The 19,587-nt window shown below is 43.3% G+C and overlaps 1 protein-coding gene across 2 annotated transcripts; it reads right to left on the reverse strand.

Annotated features, from left to right (window-relative positions):
- Nucleotides 1–718: 718 nt before the first annotated feature.
- Nucleotides 719–18,528, reverse strand: LOX (lysyl oxidase). Of its 2 annotated transcripts, XM_074953023.1 has the most exons (7): nt 17,626–18,528; nt 17,046–17,154; nt 14,359–14,496; nt 11,663–11,819; nt 8,445–8,540; nt 8,225–8,340; nt 719–4,958 (listed from the first exon to the last, which is right to left on the reverse strand). In XM_074953023.1, the coding sequence occupies exons 1-7, from the start codon at nt 18,317–18,319 to the stop codon at nt 4,952–4,954; spliced, it is 1,317 nt and encodes a 438-aa protein (XP_074809124.1). In that variant the 5' UTR covers nt 18,320–18,528; the 3' UTR covers nt 719–4,951. The 2 variants fall into 2 exon arrangements, with proteins under 2 accessions (XP_074809124.1, XP_074809125.1); XM_074953024.1 differs by lacking the exon at nt 719–4,958 and having other exon boundaries at nt 8,221–8,340.
- Between the last annotated feature and the right edge of the window lie 1,059 nt (nt 18,529–19,587).

A 19,587-nucleotide genomic window follows, 5' to 3' on the forward strand; every position in this document is an offset into this window, starting at 1 on the left:
TGGACATACTAGAAGACCTTTACTTCCTGCTCCTAATTACAGAAGTTAAATGTGGTATGGTATCACTGTACTCTGTACATTTTTTCAGGAATTTGCCATGTAACCTCACTTGCCAAACAAGTATTGACTGCTTCCTTTTTTTGTAGCTAGAAGAAAGCACTTGTGGGTAAAAGAATAAATCCCCAGTCCCTCACCCCTCCTCTTTTGCGGGCACAGGCACCCCCGAGAAACAAAAGTTAGCACAGGCCCAAGCACTTCATAGGATCACCTTATTAAAACATTCATACATTTCACTAATCCCAGCTGGCTTAATTGCCATGATGAGATAAAGAACCATCTCAGACAATTGGGTCCCAGAGTATTCTTGAGTTTTAAAGATCTACATCCAAAAGTGAATTTGGAACCCAGTCCTAAGATTTGTAAACATGTTCTGTATTTGTGCTGGATTCTTGTGTATTATAAGCAGAGCTGATATTGCTGCTGGTTGCCTGACACTTCCCATTATAAGACTTATAAGGTGCTTATAACTTTGCCAAACTTTAATCATTCCCATTTTGACGCATATGTAGCCGCAGCCAAGCGCCACTGGAGACAATGAAGAGACTCCAGTTGACCTCAGTGACAAAGGGATCAGGCCCATGTTGAACCTAGGTGCAGCAGAATAGACCGTGTGAACACTTGAAACATTTTATTCAAGTCATTTTCACAAACTTGCAACCATAATACAGGCAATGTAACACAAGAATATGAAAGTGCAATGAAGAATACAAAGCTAGTGTCTGAATATTATAAATAAAAGCTCTTCAAATAAAGATAGAGGTTTTAAAATTAAGATTCTTGGAAAACAGTGAAGGAAACATTGAAAACTCCTTCAAGAAATTGCAAAAACAAGTGGCATTTCACTGAATTTGTAGCATTTAGTTGCTAAAACAACAACAAAAAATAACCTCCTATTAGCATACACTTCTTGGTTTTAATTCAAGTTATTTCAGCACCTTTTTTAATCTGGGGAATGTAAAAAGACCCTACATATTTGGCATAATGTGAGGCACAGGATAGACCACTTTCAATTTTATGAATGAAAATAACCCTTTTGGTATGAACAGGTACAACTGAAAAAACAGATATATAAAAGGACTATGAAGGTAAACTTCGGTGAACACACCATTCAATACTACATAGTAAACTTGGGTGTGCAACATAAAAAATATCATCTACATGATCTGTTGGTTCAACTGATGACCAATCTCTCATTCTTTTAATACTTTTGTCTAGAAATATGCACCTATTATCAAACATGTATTTCAAGATTTTACAAATATAGCAAAGCTGTCTTGTAATGAGTCTGTTGCATGGGAATGTTCCTTATATGCAACATTTCTCTAAAGACCTGAAATGTGGGAGGTAATTGCTTCATGCACACTCTAACATTTTCAAAAGAAATTTGAAACTGCAAGAGAAGCATTTCTGTACTTCTGAAATTTTGCAAACTCTTGGACTGATCTTACGCTCTTTGAGATCAAGGGCAAAGCTCCTTTTCAAAGACCACAGGAATAGGCCCAAAGCCTAGTAAAAATGATTACACAATAAAATTTGTTTTATAAAATAAACTCTTACATCAAAACAATGTATAAAGATTTCCTACAAAAAAGCAAGCATTCCCTTTAAATATATTGCAGCATGAAAAAAGTAGACTTAAGGTATCTGGATCAAACCTGCAGTGACCAAGATATTGAGAATTATGGCCAGCAACTCCCCACATTTAGTAACATTCACTCATAAGCTTTGTAAATCAACTTTTCTCTACTCCTACATTACAGCTCAGCAGGATTAGTTAAGAACAGGTTGTGTTAATTTTTCCAACTTTAATTCTGACATTCCTAGCTTTTGTTGATTTAAGCAAGACCATTCGTGTACTCTTGAACAGTGTGCAAATTTCATTTCTTTTCCCATTGTTTAAAACAAATGTTTTAAAACTTGTACAGCATTTAGCTAAAGAAAAGAAATTCCATTGTCTATCAGATCAACATGTAAAATGTGTTCATTTACCAATGATGGTGTCGATGGCACCTTACCAACCTATCATGTCAATGAGTACTTAAAGATTCTTAAATCAGTGGATCATTTGGCAGCCCAAGCATCTGCACTAAAGGCCAGAATGCGTCTTCCTACAGGAGAGCCAAAGATACTCAGCAAACTTCCTTTTTAAACTTCCACAGTTTTTGAGGTATCATCCAGTAGGGAGGTAAGTAGAGGGTGTGGCTCTCCAACCCTGCAGATGCCCCCACAGCTACAGGAAAATCCCACAGATCTGAGGGCATCTACAGAGTAAATACCCCCAGAACTACTCTCTTAAAACACCACACCTCAGAGTGCCTCCTGGCTGCACGGCTCCTCGGTAATTGCTGAGCCTAAATGTCCTGTGCCCCAACAGTTCTCAGAGTCTAGCTCTACAGAACCAGGCTTGCGGGACTTGTGCTATGGTGTTAAAACATGCCAGCTTGGGCTCCGAGACTCACTCCCCTCACCAGGTTTCAAACCCCAAGCTCCAGCCCAAACGGGAACATCTACACTGCTATTTTTAGCTCTGTAGCACCAGCCTAGGTCTGAGCTCTGAGACTTGCTGCAGTGGGTACATGTTTGCAGTGTAGATGTATCCACTGACTTCCATGCAACTGCACGTGTACAAGTTGCCCACACACAAGAAGCTGCAGCTTCAGAGCCTTCATCGCAGGTTGGAAATTTTGGCCTGAATCACTTTTGGCAGGAGGTATAAATGTACCTGCATTTGTTCATTCATACGTTTGTGTGTGTGTGCGCGTTTTTGTTTGTTTTGTTTTGTTTTTAATCCATTTACAAAAATTGTTCTGGAGCTCAGACCTCAAAAGCCAAACTTCAGTCTGGAACATATTGGTACAGTCAATTATAAACACATGAAAATAGTGCTTTTTAAAGAGAGATAATGGCACAACTTTAACTGCTGATGTGCATAGAAGCCCTACTACAGTAAAATGTGCCACGTCTAGTTTTCAGACTTTTTATTGCTTGAGTTAGATACCTACTTGGTGAGTGACTAAAATGATCTTTACCAACCAAATGAGGAAAACCAATGGAAAACTTAGCAGCCTGCAGATGTAAACTGGACCCAGCCTGCATGCAGAAGTGAAAGGTGAGTGAGTAGTCAGAAAGGGCCATTCCCTCAATGAGTTAATGGTTCTTAGGTCATCAGTGTCAGTCTGGTTAAGTGTTGATGTTAGTTGTTTAGGTTTATTGTACCAGAACATGACTGTGATTTGGACAGAAACATTTGATGATCTTAAAACAACAAAATATATGTAGGAAATAACTAGCTGATCCATAGTCCTCAAGGATATTCTGATAACTAACACAATTTCAAAATTAAATGTGCATGGTTCTACTGCATGCAATAATGGGCAATATTGCTTAAAATATTTCCCAACCTTGTAACAAAACACCCCAGTATTCCTCAAGCTACACAAATACATAAAGATATATACCATTAAAACTCTAACGGTTTTGAGCTTTGGCTGTTGCTTTACATGTTGTGAGCTGCAGGTTGAGCATTGCACCATCTGTGATCTTCGGAAGAAGTATCAGGACAATGTGAGAAATAATTTCACAGTTTAAAAAACAAAAATCACAGCTGCTTTAGCTTAGATTGGTCAACTGCATACGTGAAATAATTCTACTTTTGTGAACCCCCACCAGTAAGCAGCATGATGTATCTTGTTAATTTGGGCTGAAAGTTTTTCACTTTGACTATTTCATGATTGACTTAACGAAAGTACTTCCTGTGTTGTTGCATACACCAACAATTATTCTATACATATTGTATAATATTTTAAGCTTCAGTCTTTGAATAGCCAAATATGCAATTAAGAATCAAGTAAAGTACTAACTGTAAAATAATGTTAATGAGAATACAAGTAAAAGGCCTTTTCTCAATCAGAACACCCTGATAGGTCTTTTGGCCTATTTCTGTTTGTGGTGCCTCTGAGCTGATTGCCTTTTGTCAGTTGTTGTAATTGGTTAGCCTGTTCAATTCATGCCTTTTTTTCCTACAACTAATTATTAGGGACTATCCAATGTGGCTTTCAGAAGCCTTGTTTCTGGTGGACAGCTGTTCATCTTAGTTCATTTTACTCGCATTGAATTAATCCTTTTAAGACCCCCATTTTGAAAATCTCTATTCACAGAGAAAAGTGGCTAAATTCTTTAATTCTACTCCAAAAGTAAAACAGACTTATGGCCAAAGCCCCAATATGCATTCAGCTTGAGAAAATGGTTTACCTACTAATATATTAAAAATGTAAAATAAACATAAATTTCGTATATGGGATGTAACTAATGCATACATGAACGTTTTTCTGCTATATGTTAATATTCCTTGAAAACTGAGGATACTTTTCTCCTCTGCATCCAATGTATCCAATTACTTTTACTGTAATGGCAGGAGCATCACTCCCAAGAAGGTCTTTGTTCTGGCATTCACTGAGCTAGCCAGCACTACTACTACTTACTGCATTTTATTTAGTACTATACTTTTTGCTACCTTTTAAAGAGATTACAGCTCATTCACAGATAGTGTACTGACCAAACTCTGCTGTTATCTGCACTCTGATTTCCAGTGGAGTTTAAAACAAAACACAAAAAAACCTTATTTTTCTGTGAATGAGTTAATTTCCTTTAGAATTTGAAAATCTGTGCATAAATCACCAACCCCACACGTTGCAATAGTTTTTTTAAGTGACAGTTTGAATGCTAAAAATCCAGTTACACATTTTATGAAGCAGCCATTATGCTTCAAAACCACATAAAAGTTTGTGTTGAATTTTTTTGCTTTTTGTAAAGTGTTCATATCCTACTGAAGTTTATATAAAGATATTACAGTACAAAACAGTGGGCACTGACTCGTCCATTTTCTTGCATCTTAGTATCTATTTTTTTAAAAAAAAGGAAAAATTTGTTAAATACCATACATTAGCAAACAAGTACTAAACAAAGTTAACCCACCTGTGTTAAATATCTATACATCAGTATTAACATGCAGCACAAAAGGAACTAGAGAACTTGCTTTCCTTTGTACGTTTGAATATCATTACAGTATTTTGTTAATTTAGGAAGCTGAGTGAGGGGAGGCTACAAAGCAAAGTAACGATGCATAACCCTAACTGACACCCTTTAGTTAACCTTTTCTCTCTCCTCCCCTTCTTGAATTCAAGTGAAGAGAAGCTCGATTAGTGGAGGCTTTGATTAGAGCTAGTTCTAGTGCAGGGAGATGCCATGAAAGTTTCTTCACACTGCTCTGCCAAAAATGACCACTCATAACCTGCAGCACACCAGTTGTTCGGTTTCTCATTCTCCCACAAGCATGGACACTCTGGTGGTGAGAACAAATAAAGGACTAGGCCAAGGCCATTAAACTTGTTGCTTTTAAGAACTTAAAAATGGCCATACTGGGTGAGACCAATGGTCCATCTAGTCCAGTGCTTTTCAAACTTATTTTCTGGTGACCCAATTGAAGAAAATTATTGATGCCCATGATCCATTGGAGGTGGGGATGAGGGGTTTCGGGTGAGGGAGGGGCTCAGCCCTGGGCACAGGGTGAGGGCTGCAGGGTGGGGCTGGGAATGAGGGGTTCAGGGTGTGGAAGGGGGCTCAGCTGGGGCAGGGGGTTGGGTGCAGGACGGGGTCAGGGCTCTGGGCTGGGGGTGCAGGCTCTGGGGTGGGGCCAGGGATGAGGGGCTTGGGGTGCAGGAAAGGGTTCTGGGTTTGGAGGGGGCTCAGGAATGGGGCAGAGGATTGGGGCGTGGGCTTACCTCTGGTGGCTCCCAGTCAGTGGCGCAGTGGGGATACCTCACGCTGGGCCCTGGAAGCAGCCAGCAGCAGGTCTGGCTCCTCGGCAGAGCCACACAAGTGGCTCTGCGCAGCTCTCGCCCGCAGGCACCGCCCCCCGCAGCTCCCATTGGCTAGGCGGAGCCGGTGCTCGGGACGGAGGCAGCGTGCAGAGCCCCATGGCCCCCTGCCTAGGAGCCAGACCTGCTGCTAGCCGCTTCCAGGGTATGGACTAGCCTGCCTTAGTCGAGCAGCACTGCTGATGGGACCTTTAACGGCCTGGTCAGTGGTGCTGACCAGAGCCTCTGCGACCCAGTTCTGGGTCAGTGCCAGGTGGTTCAGAGGGAATGAACAGAATAGGGCAATTTATTGAGTGATCAGTCCCCGGTCATCCAGACCCAGCTTCTGGCAGTCAGAGATTTAAGGACACCCAGAGCATGGGGTTGAGTCCCTGCCCATTTTGTCTAATGGCCACTGATGGACCTGTCTTATTCTTTGTTGTGACTGGTGTGATATGAACCTAGGTCTTCACATAGGGGTGACACAAATGTTTGCCATTTTAGCCCTGCTTGATAAGCGTTTGATTTCCCAGTACAAAGGACTTTGTAGTACATTCAAAGTGAGATAAACTTTACAAGTGGCATGTGATGGGGCATCTGCCCCACACTGGCCGGTAAGGGGTTAAAAAGAGCCTTAGAGCAGAGCAGGGTCAGTAGCTGCCTGTTGTTTAAGGAGGGAGGACTGTGTCTTGAGTAGGCTGCAAACCTGTAGCATCTTGGACAGAGTGATGCAGGCAGGAAGACAGAAGGAGCTCCAGATTGGCTGCTGAGACTGATGAGGGTGCTGTGGCTACAGGGAAGTGGCCCAGGGAAATGCAGTGATAGTAGAAGCAAAGGAACGCAGTAACTGCGGTTCAGAGGGTTCCTGGGCCGGGACCCAGAGCAGTGGGCGGGCCTGGATCCCCACCACTGGGGAAGTGGCAGGACAGTTGACTACAGTCGCCACTGGGGAAGTGGCTGGACTACTAAGGAACTAAATCTCACCCGGAAGGGGGGAAAACGGATAGTGACATGGCTGGAGGGCTCAGCCACTAAGAGGATTCTGCAGTTCCTGACGCGAGAGGGGTTGCAGGTGGACTGTGGGGAAGGAGTGACGCAGACGTGGGTGTTGGCCTCGAGCTAATCCCCAGAACGACCAGGAGGAGGCGCCAGTCCAGCAGTGAGTGATGTGCTCCATGACATAGTAATTAAGCAACATCCAAATGAGATCAGTGTGAAGACCCATTAATGTAGGTCTGTCAATCCACACTGGTCACTTATTTAAATTCCAAAGCAATAAATGAAAACTAATAATGTCACCAAGGTTTCTACATAAGATTAATGCTCTCATTTGTTATTTCCAGTCAGATTAAATCAACCACTAAATGTCACACATGAATAATGTGATTCTGTAATCATGTATAAAAATAACTGGAAAGCTCACTCTATATGTGGTTATAACATAGTACTTATTTTTCTGTGTAATGTTCAGAGGGTATGTTAAGCTAAAGTACAAAGGAAACACTGATTTTGTTCAATGTACATTTGCTTTTTACAAAACAATTTGTGGCCAGACATAGTTAAGGGTCATTGCTTGAACACCAAGAGAGCTAACATGAAACAGTAAATGAGGTGTTGCTGGAAGAACTGTTCCCGGGGGGGGGAGGGCCTTGCTGTAGCAGTGAGAAAGTAATACATAACTGTATGTGGTTTTTTGCTTTGTTTTGAACAAAGTGTTTCAAGGGGCCCTCAGCAATCTGTTCAACAGCGTTGTGTGAATGCTCTGTATGGGAATTGGATAAGCATCAGGAGCCTTGTGGCTGCAAATTCAAGAAGGGAGTTGAGCCAGGGAGAACAGCTGGGAATCCAGGTAGGAGCAGCAATTTTAAAGTCCCTATAAATCCTGAAATCAAGAGTGCAGAAACAAACTTTTCTAACAAGAATTTTAGTAGGTGTTCTGTGCTAAGAGAGGAATGGATTTTGATAAACTATTGTAGGTGCCTTCCATCTTAAATGGTTCTATGGGTCTGATGGAAGATTGAAGAAAATAGCTTAATTACAAGTAGCTATAATTTGAAAGATATGCAGTTGTAAATGGCAAAATAATCATTCCCATTCCTCCCACAAAAAAGAACCTAAGTTCCATCTGTAACCGAAAACTAGCACATTCCACACTAAGTATTAAATCATCCACTTACAAAGTTTGCATCGCTAGAACTCATTTGGCAATTATTTACTCAATGGAAAATTCACCTTGACACCATAAACCTATTTGCTAATCTTAATTTTATGAATGTAAAGTAGTTACAGAGAAAGAGGAATCTACTTACGGTGAAATTGTGCAGCCAGAGGCATATGCATGATGGCCTGTATAGCGGATATCACAGCGTACTACATTGTTGGAGTAATCAGACTCTGGTACCAAATAGCTGGGGTTTACACTAACCTTGAAGGAAGGAAAATGCCATTTACAACTGGGTTTGGATTGATAACCTGCTGTGCTGATTTAAAGGGGTTTATAGTTATGATTTCTTAAAACACACCCCATACCTTCAGTATGTAGTTTCCAGGCTTTACATCTGTAATATCAATCCATTGGCAATCTATGTCAGCATTGTAGGTGTCATAACAACCAGGGCTCAGTCCCTAAAAATGTACAAGCAAAGGAGTCTAAGGAATATATTTTCAGAAAACAACAACATTAACACAGACACAAACTAACCCCAGTCAAAAAATTCAGGTAACGCCACGATACTTCCTTCGTGCACATCATTGGGGAAAAGGGCACAAACGAATGAGTTAAGCATTGAATCTGAACTTTGAGTTTTATTTGTTTAAATAGTACTGCCTAGCTCTGACAGAGCAGTTGTATTAACTTTTCTTTGTTTCTACCACATAAGAAAATTAAAGATAAAACTATTCATAAATAGGTACCAGTAATTACAATGCTTATCTCTGAGACTGGAGCATCACTTACAAGCTATTCTGCTCTTTTGGATAAATAGGTATTTGTTATAGCTGGTTGGAAAATAGGGGTTGTTTTTCATGGAAAGTTTTGGATGAAAATCAAAAACACATATTTTGGTCAAAACCAGAAATATTTCAATTCTGAAATGCTGCTGCAGAGGCTCATGGGATTTGTAGTTCAGGCATTTCATGTTCCCATTCTTATTAGACTGGGCTTCCCAAGGGACTATATCTCTATCTCCCATGATGCACCACTGTCTCCCCTCTTGTTGAGGGGAGGCTGTGCATCATAGGACATGATGGGAGATATAGGTTGGGATCCCCATCCAAACTATAGGGGATAAACTACAATTCCCTGGGCCAGCATGGTTCCATTTCAGAATTGAAAATTTTCAGGTGATCAGTTTGATTAAAAATCAAAATTTTCTGTGGAAAGCAGACACATTTCCCAGAAAATATTTTGTTGAGAACCCAGTTTTCCAGCAAAACACAGTTTCAATGGAAAACTTTGAACTAGTCTTATTTATACACTTTTTTAATATAATAGGTATTTACTGATTACATATACCTGAAATTTAAAATAGCTATATTTAAGTACTATCTGACAGTATTCCCTGAAGTGTCGCTTATTTGCAAGAGTTGAAGGAATCATTTCAGAAAAGATAAGAACTGACCAAAATCTACACCTAAAACTCTGTGAATTTCAATTGAATGGCTTTTGAGGTTCAGAAAGTTTTGGCTATCATTTTTCCTATTGTCTTTTTTCATGTATCACTTTCTGATTCAGCTTGGGACCAGCATTGCTGAATTATTATGAGGGAGGCTGGTCTCACAGTATTTTCAGCCTGACAGGAAGCAGGAAGTACTGGAAATCTTGCGATATTTTAATCCTGGATTTCCAGGCCCAAGAAGCATGGGTACAGTTCAAATAAACACCTGAGATTTTTCCTTACCTATTTACCTGATTAAATGAAACAAAAGGAGTTATTCTGGTCCATTGGGGAGAAACATATGAGGCCACTTGAAAAGTTTGGCAGATGTAAGGAGGGTCCTGCATGAGACAGTACAGCACCGATAAAGTCCTAGACATACTATTTGCAAATGCCATTTTGGATCCCTTCTATCTGAAGAGGAAGTTCTTATAGCTGCTGCTTAAGACTTAGAATCTTAGAGACCAATTCAGCAGAAAATATCACCATTTTTGTGGGATAAGTTGGGGAGGGATACACTGCTCCTGTTCCTTGTCTGGGCAGCTCCATTTTAAACCATTTTCCTTCTAAATTTATTTGAATATAAGAAAAATCAAGAAAGAACTTTTCCCCCGTGAGTTAGGACATGAGGTGCATGCTCAGTGAATCCTAATCTCCAGTTCCAAACTCATTTGTGTGAATTTAATTGCCACTAGAATCTTGACTACCTCAAAGAAGAGTGTTGGCTTTGGCCATAGATGAATTCTGCATCCAGTGCAAAGAGTAAAGTACTCTCTTGTCATAGGAAGCTCATGGAGTTAAAGAGCTGTCTTTGTATTTTGTCTATAGCTTTAGTTCTGCAGAAAATGGCCTAATAGGGTTTTTCTCTTCAAGCAAATACAGGTTTTGAAACATCAGAAATGGCTGCAAGAATTCAGAGGGTATCCAAAATGGCAGCAGAGGTTTTTCCAGATCTGTGTGTCCAAAAAACCTCCCACTTTGTTGCTAGGAATATAGGAATTGCCACACTGGAAAACATCAATGGTCCATCAAGTCTGGTATTCTCAGCAGTGGCCAGTATAGGATGCTTTAGTGGAAAAATCCTCATAAGTCACCTAACTATGCAAGACAAAGCCATGCAGGAATTCCCTCCTGACCCCCGCTGGTAATCAGCTTATGCCCTACTTACACGTGCCAAGTTTGAGGCTGGAGCAAAGTTTTACAGTCCAATTACAACCCCTAAAAATATGGGTTTACAGTGGGAATGCTGACACAACCTTGACTCTAGTGACACAAGTACTCCAGCTGTAAAATATATATGTTAGGTGAATGCTGTAACCTACACAGAGAGAGACTATTTTTAAAACCCCTACACAAACTTTACATATTGTAGATAATTCATTATACTTAAGATTTAAATATGGACACATCCACCATGGGAACATATTTGGCATTTCTCAGGGATAAAATTACTACCTCTGCAGAAAAAGGGATATAGTTTGCCCATGATGTTCACACAGTTCCCATTAATTTGAAGGTCTGTTACATGCATGCACAGAGCATGATGCTGTGATGTACTGAATCCCCTCAAACCTCCTTTGATAGCATTGGGAACTGATGAAACACAGCACCTTGCACTATCAGGCTCTGAGAAGAAAGAACACTAGCTCTGATCCTTGACTGCAGCCATGGACAGCAGAATGTGGATTGGGATGAGAGAAGCGGAACGAGACCTTAAAGGATTTCTTCACTGCCCCTGATCCTGGGCCTGCTGTGTGATGGCCAGTCCCGCAATCTAAATCAGAGTAGCTTGAGGACTGTTTTAATGTACATCAGCTGTCAATGGCCCCAGGAGATCTGCCAGGGTACAAGAAAGCCTCAGCCATCCACTTCCAGCAGCCACACCTTCTACAGGGCTGTAGTGAAAGGAGAGTACAAAAGCTGCTATGCTAGTTTTATGCCACCAGCAGATTCCCCCTACCCTGGGGTGATTATCTCATAGCTAATTAAGGCACCTGAGAATTGGGGCCTGTAATGTTACATAAAATCTCTCAAGTAAGGCAAACTGCAAGAAAGAAAATCTCTTGGTTCTTTGGAACCACCTCTTCTTACCTGTGTATGTGCTGTACATGCATATCGTCTATAGTATCCATAATCACAGGAGGTATCTTCAAGACAAAAACTTGCTTTGTGCCCTTCAGCAACTCTCCGATGTGAGCCTGCTTCCAGCAAGTCATAGTGGCTGAATTCATCCATGCTGTGGTAATGTCTAACAGACATTAGACCACAGGTCAGTTAGTAGAGGCAGATCAGATTTTGCCAAAACATTATTAAATAAAAATAATAATCATGTTTCCTATCTAATCTACCTTATAGTGCACCCTGCCAAATTTTTTCTTACATAAAACTAATGGGTTAATATATTTTTCTCAGTGGCACCACTGTTAGATTTTTTTTTTATTGTATAAAAACACAACCTTATAAAAACAAATCACATATTTTAATTCGTTAAAAGAATGGCTCTGCATTGGCTTTGTTTTCCCAAAATTTCCTGTTTTCTCTTTTTTAATAACACTAGCAAGCACTTAAACTGTTCATACTTGAGTGGTTCATCTTATAATGTTTGCCTTCAGGCACAGTTTGTTTGGATAGGAATGCTTACCTTCACATATTGTAAATTCTAGGCAAGTTAGCTATTTCTGGAAGGGGCTGAAGGGTTGTGGTTATTTTTCTACTTCCATTGTTTGCAAATATAATGATAAAATGTCACATGTTTGGGGGACAATCTACTCTGTTTAGAGATTCATCCTCTGTGTACTAATATTACAGACTGGATTATCTGAAGGAATTGCTACTTACATTCAAATGTATAAACTGACATTCAAAGTCTTGCTGGTTCGATAATGTTAAGGTGTTCTGCAAAAACATATTTTTGGTTGTTTCACAGTGTGCACTATTCCAGTCTGAGTGTGTGTGTGTGAGTGAGAGAGAGTGAGTGTCCTAGGTGTCACACACTCGCTGTGATGCACCTATTTGTTCTATGGTTCTACTTTTCTCACATAGATGAAGAAAGCAAACTAGCAAGAACCAACAAATCAGCAGCTTGTCTGAGTAGCATTCTGCTACTGTTGCTTAAGAAAGATTTCAGTATGCTGTGTGTATGTAAAAGATTAAATAAACTATAGTTCAAACACCTTTTAATGAAAAATAAACATACATTTTATATATATATATAAATGTATCGCTAGCTAAAAACTTGGATGACAAGGTGACTCAGAGAATGATGGTGACTAAACAGTACCATTTGATGGCAGGTCATTTGAGAAATGAATTGGTTGTTATAGTTCATTTACTAATGGACCAGTATCAACACCATAGAAACCATTCCCACAATTGGCATTCTTGTTGGCAGCATATTCAAAGTCCAAGAATTAGATGAGTATTGAAAGAACTCCACTCGCACCCTGGTCAGTATAGGGCCTATTGGCAGGGCAAGGGTTATCTGTTCTGTGGATGAAGGATTTCAGCTTGCAGTGCTATCAATTTCACATTAAATTTTTAAAAACTAAAACACATTTTCAGAGCGAGAAGGGTTGGGGGTTTTTTCTGGCTTTACCAAAGGCTTGTATACTATAAATAAAACATCTGCCTTGCTGGGTCTGTGTTTAAAAGACTTCATTTGAATTTATAGTATTTGTTCCATCAGGAATAAACAATTTTACAATTTGACCTATTGCAGCAGGCTTGATCCCAAGCCCCTTGAAATCAATGGAGAAATTCCACTAACTTCAAAGGGCTTTGGATCAGGCCCATGGCAACCTCTGTGGTACATATTTAGATGGAATTCAGTGTTCAGTCATCATTTTATCAATGAATAAATTATCTCTGTCATTGTATTAAAATTAATCATTATCTACACACAACTGTAGAGTCATATTTCAAATGAATTGAAGAAAATACATTATACTTTCCTAAAGTATCACAAACCTGATATAAAATATCTAAATTTAGGACAAGATTGCAAACTCATATACACCAAGTCTCTTGGAAAGGACAAGTGCACATATGCAGTTTTATTAGGTCCCAAAATGTTACAAATATTCTCCAATGTTTGTCTTGCCACATGTCTATCAATGTTTGCCTTGCAAAGGTGATAGTGGCGCACTGTATATCAGAGCTAAATGGCATCCATTGTGGCATCACTTTTTATGTAAAACTCCAGTTCTTTTCAGATGAAGATGATAGTGAGATATCACCCTAAGGCTTTATATCGGTACAAGTGCTTGTTAAGGACCATTCCCATTCCTCTTTTCAATATTGAGGAAAATGTTCCTTGACTCATGAAATAATGGGGCCCCTAGAGAACCAAATGACACATTCAGTGAATATTTTTTTTTTTAGTGAATGTGAAAGTAAAAAATACATTTTGGTGCATGAACTATAATTATAACTTTTTTTAAGTTCACTGGTTGGTTCTATTTAATATAAATGGACAACAGACTTATGCAGAATTGAATGTTATAGATTGGATATGTGACCAAATATTCTAAACTGATTCAAAATTGCACAGGCTTCCAGATTTTCACATTTGTATGTGAGTATGAACTATTTATTTTCATTTGATCATTTCAATTCTTCATCCTCACATGCGTAGCTATATAATGAGCTATTACCATAAAATGGGAGGGGAGAACAAAATCCTATATAAAAAAAGCTATATTTCCCCTAGACAGAAACAAAACATATCACATTACAATTAACAAATGAAAAAGATAAGTAGAAGGTACCATACTGGACACTTCACTCACTGGTGACAGCTGTGCCACTCCCATGAATATCGGGGTCTGCTTGGTAGGAAGTCTGATGTGCCTTGATTTTTCACTCTTTGGGGGAATCTCAGAAGCACTCGAGCATCATAATCTCTGACATCTGCCCTGTAAGCTGAACTGCAATGATATAAAAAGAGGCGTAAGTATATTTACAAAATATTAAGCAGACACTCAAAATTGCTTCTTCTTAGCTTATGATCTAGCATTCAACCCTCTGTGACTATATGTGATAACTAGCAAGTTGCAGAGCACCCTCAACCAGTGGTGAGCTGGAGCCAGTTCCTACTGGTTCGCTAGAACCGGTTGTTAAATTTAGAAGCCCTTTTAGAACCGATTGTTCCACAAGGGACAACCGGTTCTAAAAGGGCTTCTAAATTTAACCGGCCAAAAGTGGCGCCTTAGGCGCCGACTCCATGGGTGCTCCAGGGCTGGACCACCCAAGGGGAAAATTTGGTGGGTGCAGAGCACCCACCAGCAGCTCCCCACCCCCAGCCCCAGCACACCGCTCTGCATCCGTCTCCTCCCCTGAACGCACCGCCCTGCTCTGCTTCTCCACCCCCACCCCCAGCTTCCCGCGAATCAGCTGTTTGCGCGGGAAGCCGGGGCGCGCTGAGAAACAGGCGACGACTTCACACTCAGGCCCAGGGAGGCGGAGGTGAGCTGGGGTGGGGGGACGCAAGGAGGGCCGCTCACACCGCAGCAGGTAACACGGGGGGGGGGGCGCAGGGGAACCACTCCTCACCCCAGCTCAACTCCGCCACCCTCTGCTTGAGTGTGAAGCCACTGTCTGCTTCTCAGCCCGGGGGGGGGGGGGCATGGAGAAGCAGAGCGGGGCGGTGCGTTCAGGAGTGGATGCGGAGGTGAGCTGGGGCCAGGTGCGGTGTGGGGAGCTGCTGGTGGGTGTTCTGCACCCACCAAATTTTCCCCATGGGTGCTCCAGCCCCAGAGCACCCACGGAGTAGGCACCACTTTTGCTGTGATCAGTGGGGGGAGCGGTCACTCCCCCTGCTCCCTGCCTAGCTATGCTCCCCTGCCCCTAGGAGCCAGAGGGACCTGCCGGATGCTTCCTGGGAGCTGCCCCAGGTAAGCACCTCCGGGACTCCCCAACTTGCCCCCCGCAGGTCCCTCTGGCTCTTAGGGGTGGGGTGGGCACACACTATGGTGGCCCACGAGACCCTCCTGCCCGGTTCTGGGGGCAGACAGGGGAGGGGGGTGGATGGGGCAGGGGTCCGGGGGGGGGGCATCAAGGAACGTGGGGGGTTGGATGGGGCAGGAGGCAGTGACCCCCTTGTGGGGTGAGGAGGGAACCAGTTAAGATTTTGGCAGCTCATCACTGCCCTGAACCCCATTAATTTTAATAGCTAAGGATATTCAAGAATGCTCTGTGGTGTGCTTAGGAGCTTCTGGTATTGGATGCAGGCTTTAGTAACATTCTAGGACTCAGTCCTTCTGTTGATGTTAATTTTGTCCCTGATTTCAGTAAGAGTAGGATCTGATACCTGATGAGCACTGATTTCCCTAAATATCAAAGAGTTTCTAACCAATGGTGTTTAACAATAGCCAAGAGCATAAGATCACTTTAACAATGGATAACTGTAAAAATGTCCTTGTTTAGCATGAAAAACTGTTTTTCAGTAGTTTCTGTAAAACACAATATCTTGTAGTTGATCTCATGGCCACAGTATATTTTGTTTCCATTGTAGTTTAAAAGGCTACAATCAAGACATTTTGGTCCCAGATGTGGTCTATCTTAAAATAATTATAATCTAACCTTTTAAATTTTTAACTACCAATCTACCATCAAGAACAATTTTAAATAGCCATTTTTGTGAGACCACCATAAACAACCTTCTGTGCTACCCTTTGCTGGTTTTCCTGCAGCAAACTAACAAAAATGTTTCCTTAATGCTATGCTACAACCAGTTTATGAAACTGGTGAATAAACAAAGTTGTTTTGCCGGGTAAGGTACTCTACAAGTTAAATTTATGAAACTCAGCCATCTTAATTTCAGTTCCAGTCAAAACAGGAAAAATCTCTCTTTGCCAAGGGGATAGGGACAACTCACGAGTAAAGAATTTTTTTTCTCAAATTCTAAGATTATCGCAAATATTTTTCTGCTAGATTGTCTCACAGATGGTATATTGCATCTGCCTAAGAATAGTGCGTACAGTATTTTGTTAACCCACACAAATGGTGCCTTTTTAAAAATGAAACAAGATGATTTATTCACATTAAAGGAGAGAGTTGAAAAAGATCAGATTCCAGCTAAAATCAGGGACAAAGATTTTCAAAAGTGACAAGTGCTTTAATATACCTATCTTCAGCGATGTTTAAAAAGGCCTGATTTTCAGAAAGGGCCCAGTACCTACCCTTTGGAAATCAGGCTCCTTTAAAACATCTCAAATGAGCTAATCTTTGTAAAATAGAGGCACCTAAAAGCACTTGTCACTTTTAAAAATCAGGGCTAGTATATTACCCTCTCTTGTTGTCTGTTGTTGAAAAATTATAAGAAGGCCACAAAAGAAGCTAGACTCAGGACCTGTTATCAAGGCCTCTATCTTTACCTACTCCCTCCTGGTTTCCTTGCTGTTGGGTACCCAGGCTGGAAGAAACTGGAGCAAGTGCCTGAGGCTAATGTAAAGGAGAAGTCAGCAGAGATGCCTACCTTGCCAGGCAGTTCTCCTCAGCAGCGCATCTCAGGCTGTACATGGACACCCTTTGGACATATGTGGATGCCTGGATGTAATAGGGATCCGGGACTAAGTCAGGGAGACCTGCAGTTCATCAAACCAACCACACAACAGCACGATCAAACCCAGAACATGTCTGCCAACGTTTTGTTTCACTTTCAAGCATTAGGAGGAGTTATTTTGGCCAAAGGCTCCTGCCACACTTTAGGTCACAAGAACCATTTAGGCTTCTCGCTGGACAGGCAGAGCCTATTGTTTGCTGCCAGCCTCTCGCCTCGTAAATCCTGAGGGCTCTCGGGCCCCTACCACCACCATATGATCCTAGGAATCCTAGGACCGCGTCAGTTGTTTGCCTCGTGTGTGGGGCAGGCAGGGCTGGTCATTTCTCCAGAGCATGCTGGGATGTGAGCCCACTGCCAAAGCCCATCGCTATGTGCTGTGCTGGCGTTTGGGTTGGCGGCGGGGAGCCCAGCTAGGAGCTAGCGGCGGGGCCCCTGCGGGAGCCCGGGGCGAGGTGTTACTGCTCGTGCTCGAGAGGTGCGGGGGGGCTCTTACCATACTGGAAGTAGCCGGTGCCATAGCCGGGTCTGTACCTGCTGCCCTGGCGGGGTCTCTCGTAGGTGTCGTAGTAGTTGTAATAGGGGTTGTCGTCCGTGTACTTGTAGGGGTTGTAGGGATCGTCTCCGACCATGGCATCTTCCCGGCCGGCTCTCAGATTGCTCAGGGGCGGGGGGCTGCCAGCGCCGGGGCTGGTGCTGTTGCCCCTCCTGGAGCCGGCGCCTGAGCTGTGGGGGGCGCTGGGCCGAGACGCCCCCTGGGGAGGGCTCCTGGCTGAACCGTTCGCGGCTCCCTGGCTCCTCTGCCCTGCGGTGCCGCCGGGGGGCGGCTGGTAGCCGGCCTGAAACCAGTGGCGAGCGCCCGAGCCCCTGCTGGCGGCTCCGGCCGGCGGCTGGGCAGCGCCGGCTTCAGCAGCAGCAGCCCCCCGCGGGGCGGTGGCGTTGTTTCGGAGCAGCAGGATGGGGCTGCCCGCGGCCGCTGCCTGCCGGCGCCGGGGCTGCTGGTACTGGGAGCCCAGGCTCAGCAGGCTGTACACCTGCCCGTTGTTCTCCCACTGAATCCGCTGCCTCCAGGCGGCGGGCGCCGGCGGGTTGTGGCGCGGCGGCGGCTGGCAGCCGGCGGGCCAGGTGCAGCTCAGGTACACCCACACCTGCAGCGGGGCGAGCAAAGCCGCGGGCAGCGCCACGTGCATCTTCCCCGCTTCAAGAGCCCCGGCCGGGCGCGAAGGTCACTCGCCAAACGCCGCTGGCCGCAGCCAGGCTCGATCCCCGCAGGCGGCCCGGGGAGGCAGAGACCTTCCGAAAGGAGGGAGCTTCTCCGCTCCCGGGGTGTTTACAGGGCACGGCTCTGAATAGCAGCAGCAGCAGCAGCAAGCGACCCGCCTCTCATCGTCCTCCGGCTTTCTCTGGGGTCTGGACTGGAGGCGGGAGGAGGAGGGCTGAGGGATTTTAAACTTTCTGGCACATTTGCAAAGTTACACAAGCCCGCCTGGCAGGCTGCTCCGCCGCTGTTTGCTCACGTAATGCGATGGGGAACGTGCGAGTCTGACAGCGCCTCACATCTGCCCCGCCGCTGCCTCCCCTCCGCGGCCCGAGCCTCCTTGCAGGGAGAAGGAGACAAAAGGATCCCTCCCTCGGTATATATACACCTCTAGCTGCACGTCTCGAGCTGGGGCGAGCCTGCAGGCACCTCGAGGCCCTCAGACACACGCAGCCTGCCAGGCCGTGGGGCAATGCCAAACTATGCAAAGGAAAAATGCTATTAGCTCATCAAGACTGGGGAGACTGAGGGTGAGCGCCTAGTAAGAGCGGAAACATGTTTCTGGGAAATATTCTGGCCAAAATATCTCCCACGATACGGCCACTTCGGAGGATTTAAGCAACAGTCAAGTATCCTTAATGCCCTTTTAATTGAGGTAAACCCCTCAGCAAATAAACTCTTGCCTATCCATTACTGGTTTTCTGCATGAGTCACACGAGAAATGCACTACAACTTTGCCTCCCAGAGTAAGTGTTCATTGAAAAATGAAATTTCACATGGGAGAGACTTAGCCCATCAGCAGAATAAATAAACCTGGCCAGGCAAGTGTCCCCTAAAGCTGTGCTTTCCCTGGAAGAGCCAGGAGAAGAGGAAGGGTATTTGACCTGACTTTTTCCCCTTCCTGCTTTAAAAAAACGTATAAACACTGTGTTTGGATCAGATCAGACTGTTTCACTGTCTGGGAGTAACTAAACATCCATGAAGCACAGACAAACTCCAGACTGGTGTGGTTTCAGTGTCTGTTACAGGTGCAAATGTTTGCTAATGAATCATTTCAAAGGAATGGGACAGAATTAGAATGGGCTCCTTCAGCCCTGGTTTGTTAGTGAGGGTTTTTCACGTGACCTTGTCAGTCTTGTGTCAGTGCCAGGCTGGAATTTCTTGCCTCAATTACATAGATTCTCTTAACTATCCTGAAAC

This window comes from Natator depressus, chromosome 5, assembly GCF_965152275.1.
Source record: "Natator depressus isolate rNatDep1 chromosome 5, rNatDep2.hap1, whole genome shotgun sequence".
NCBI lineage: Eukaryota > Metazoa > Chordata > Testudines > Cheloniidae > Natator > Natator depressus.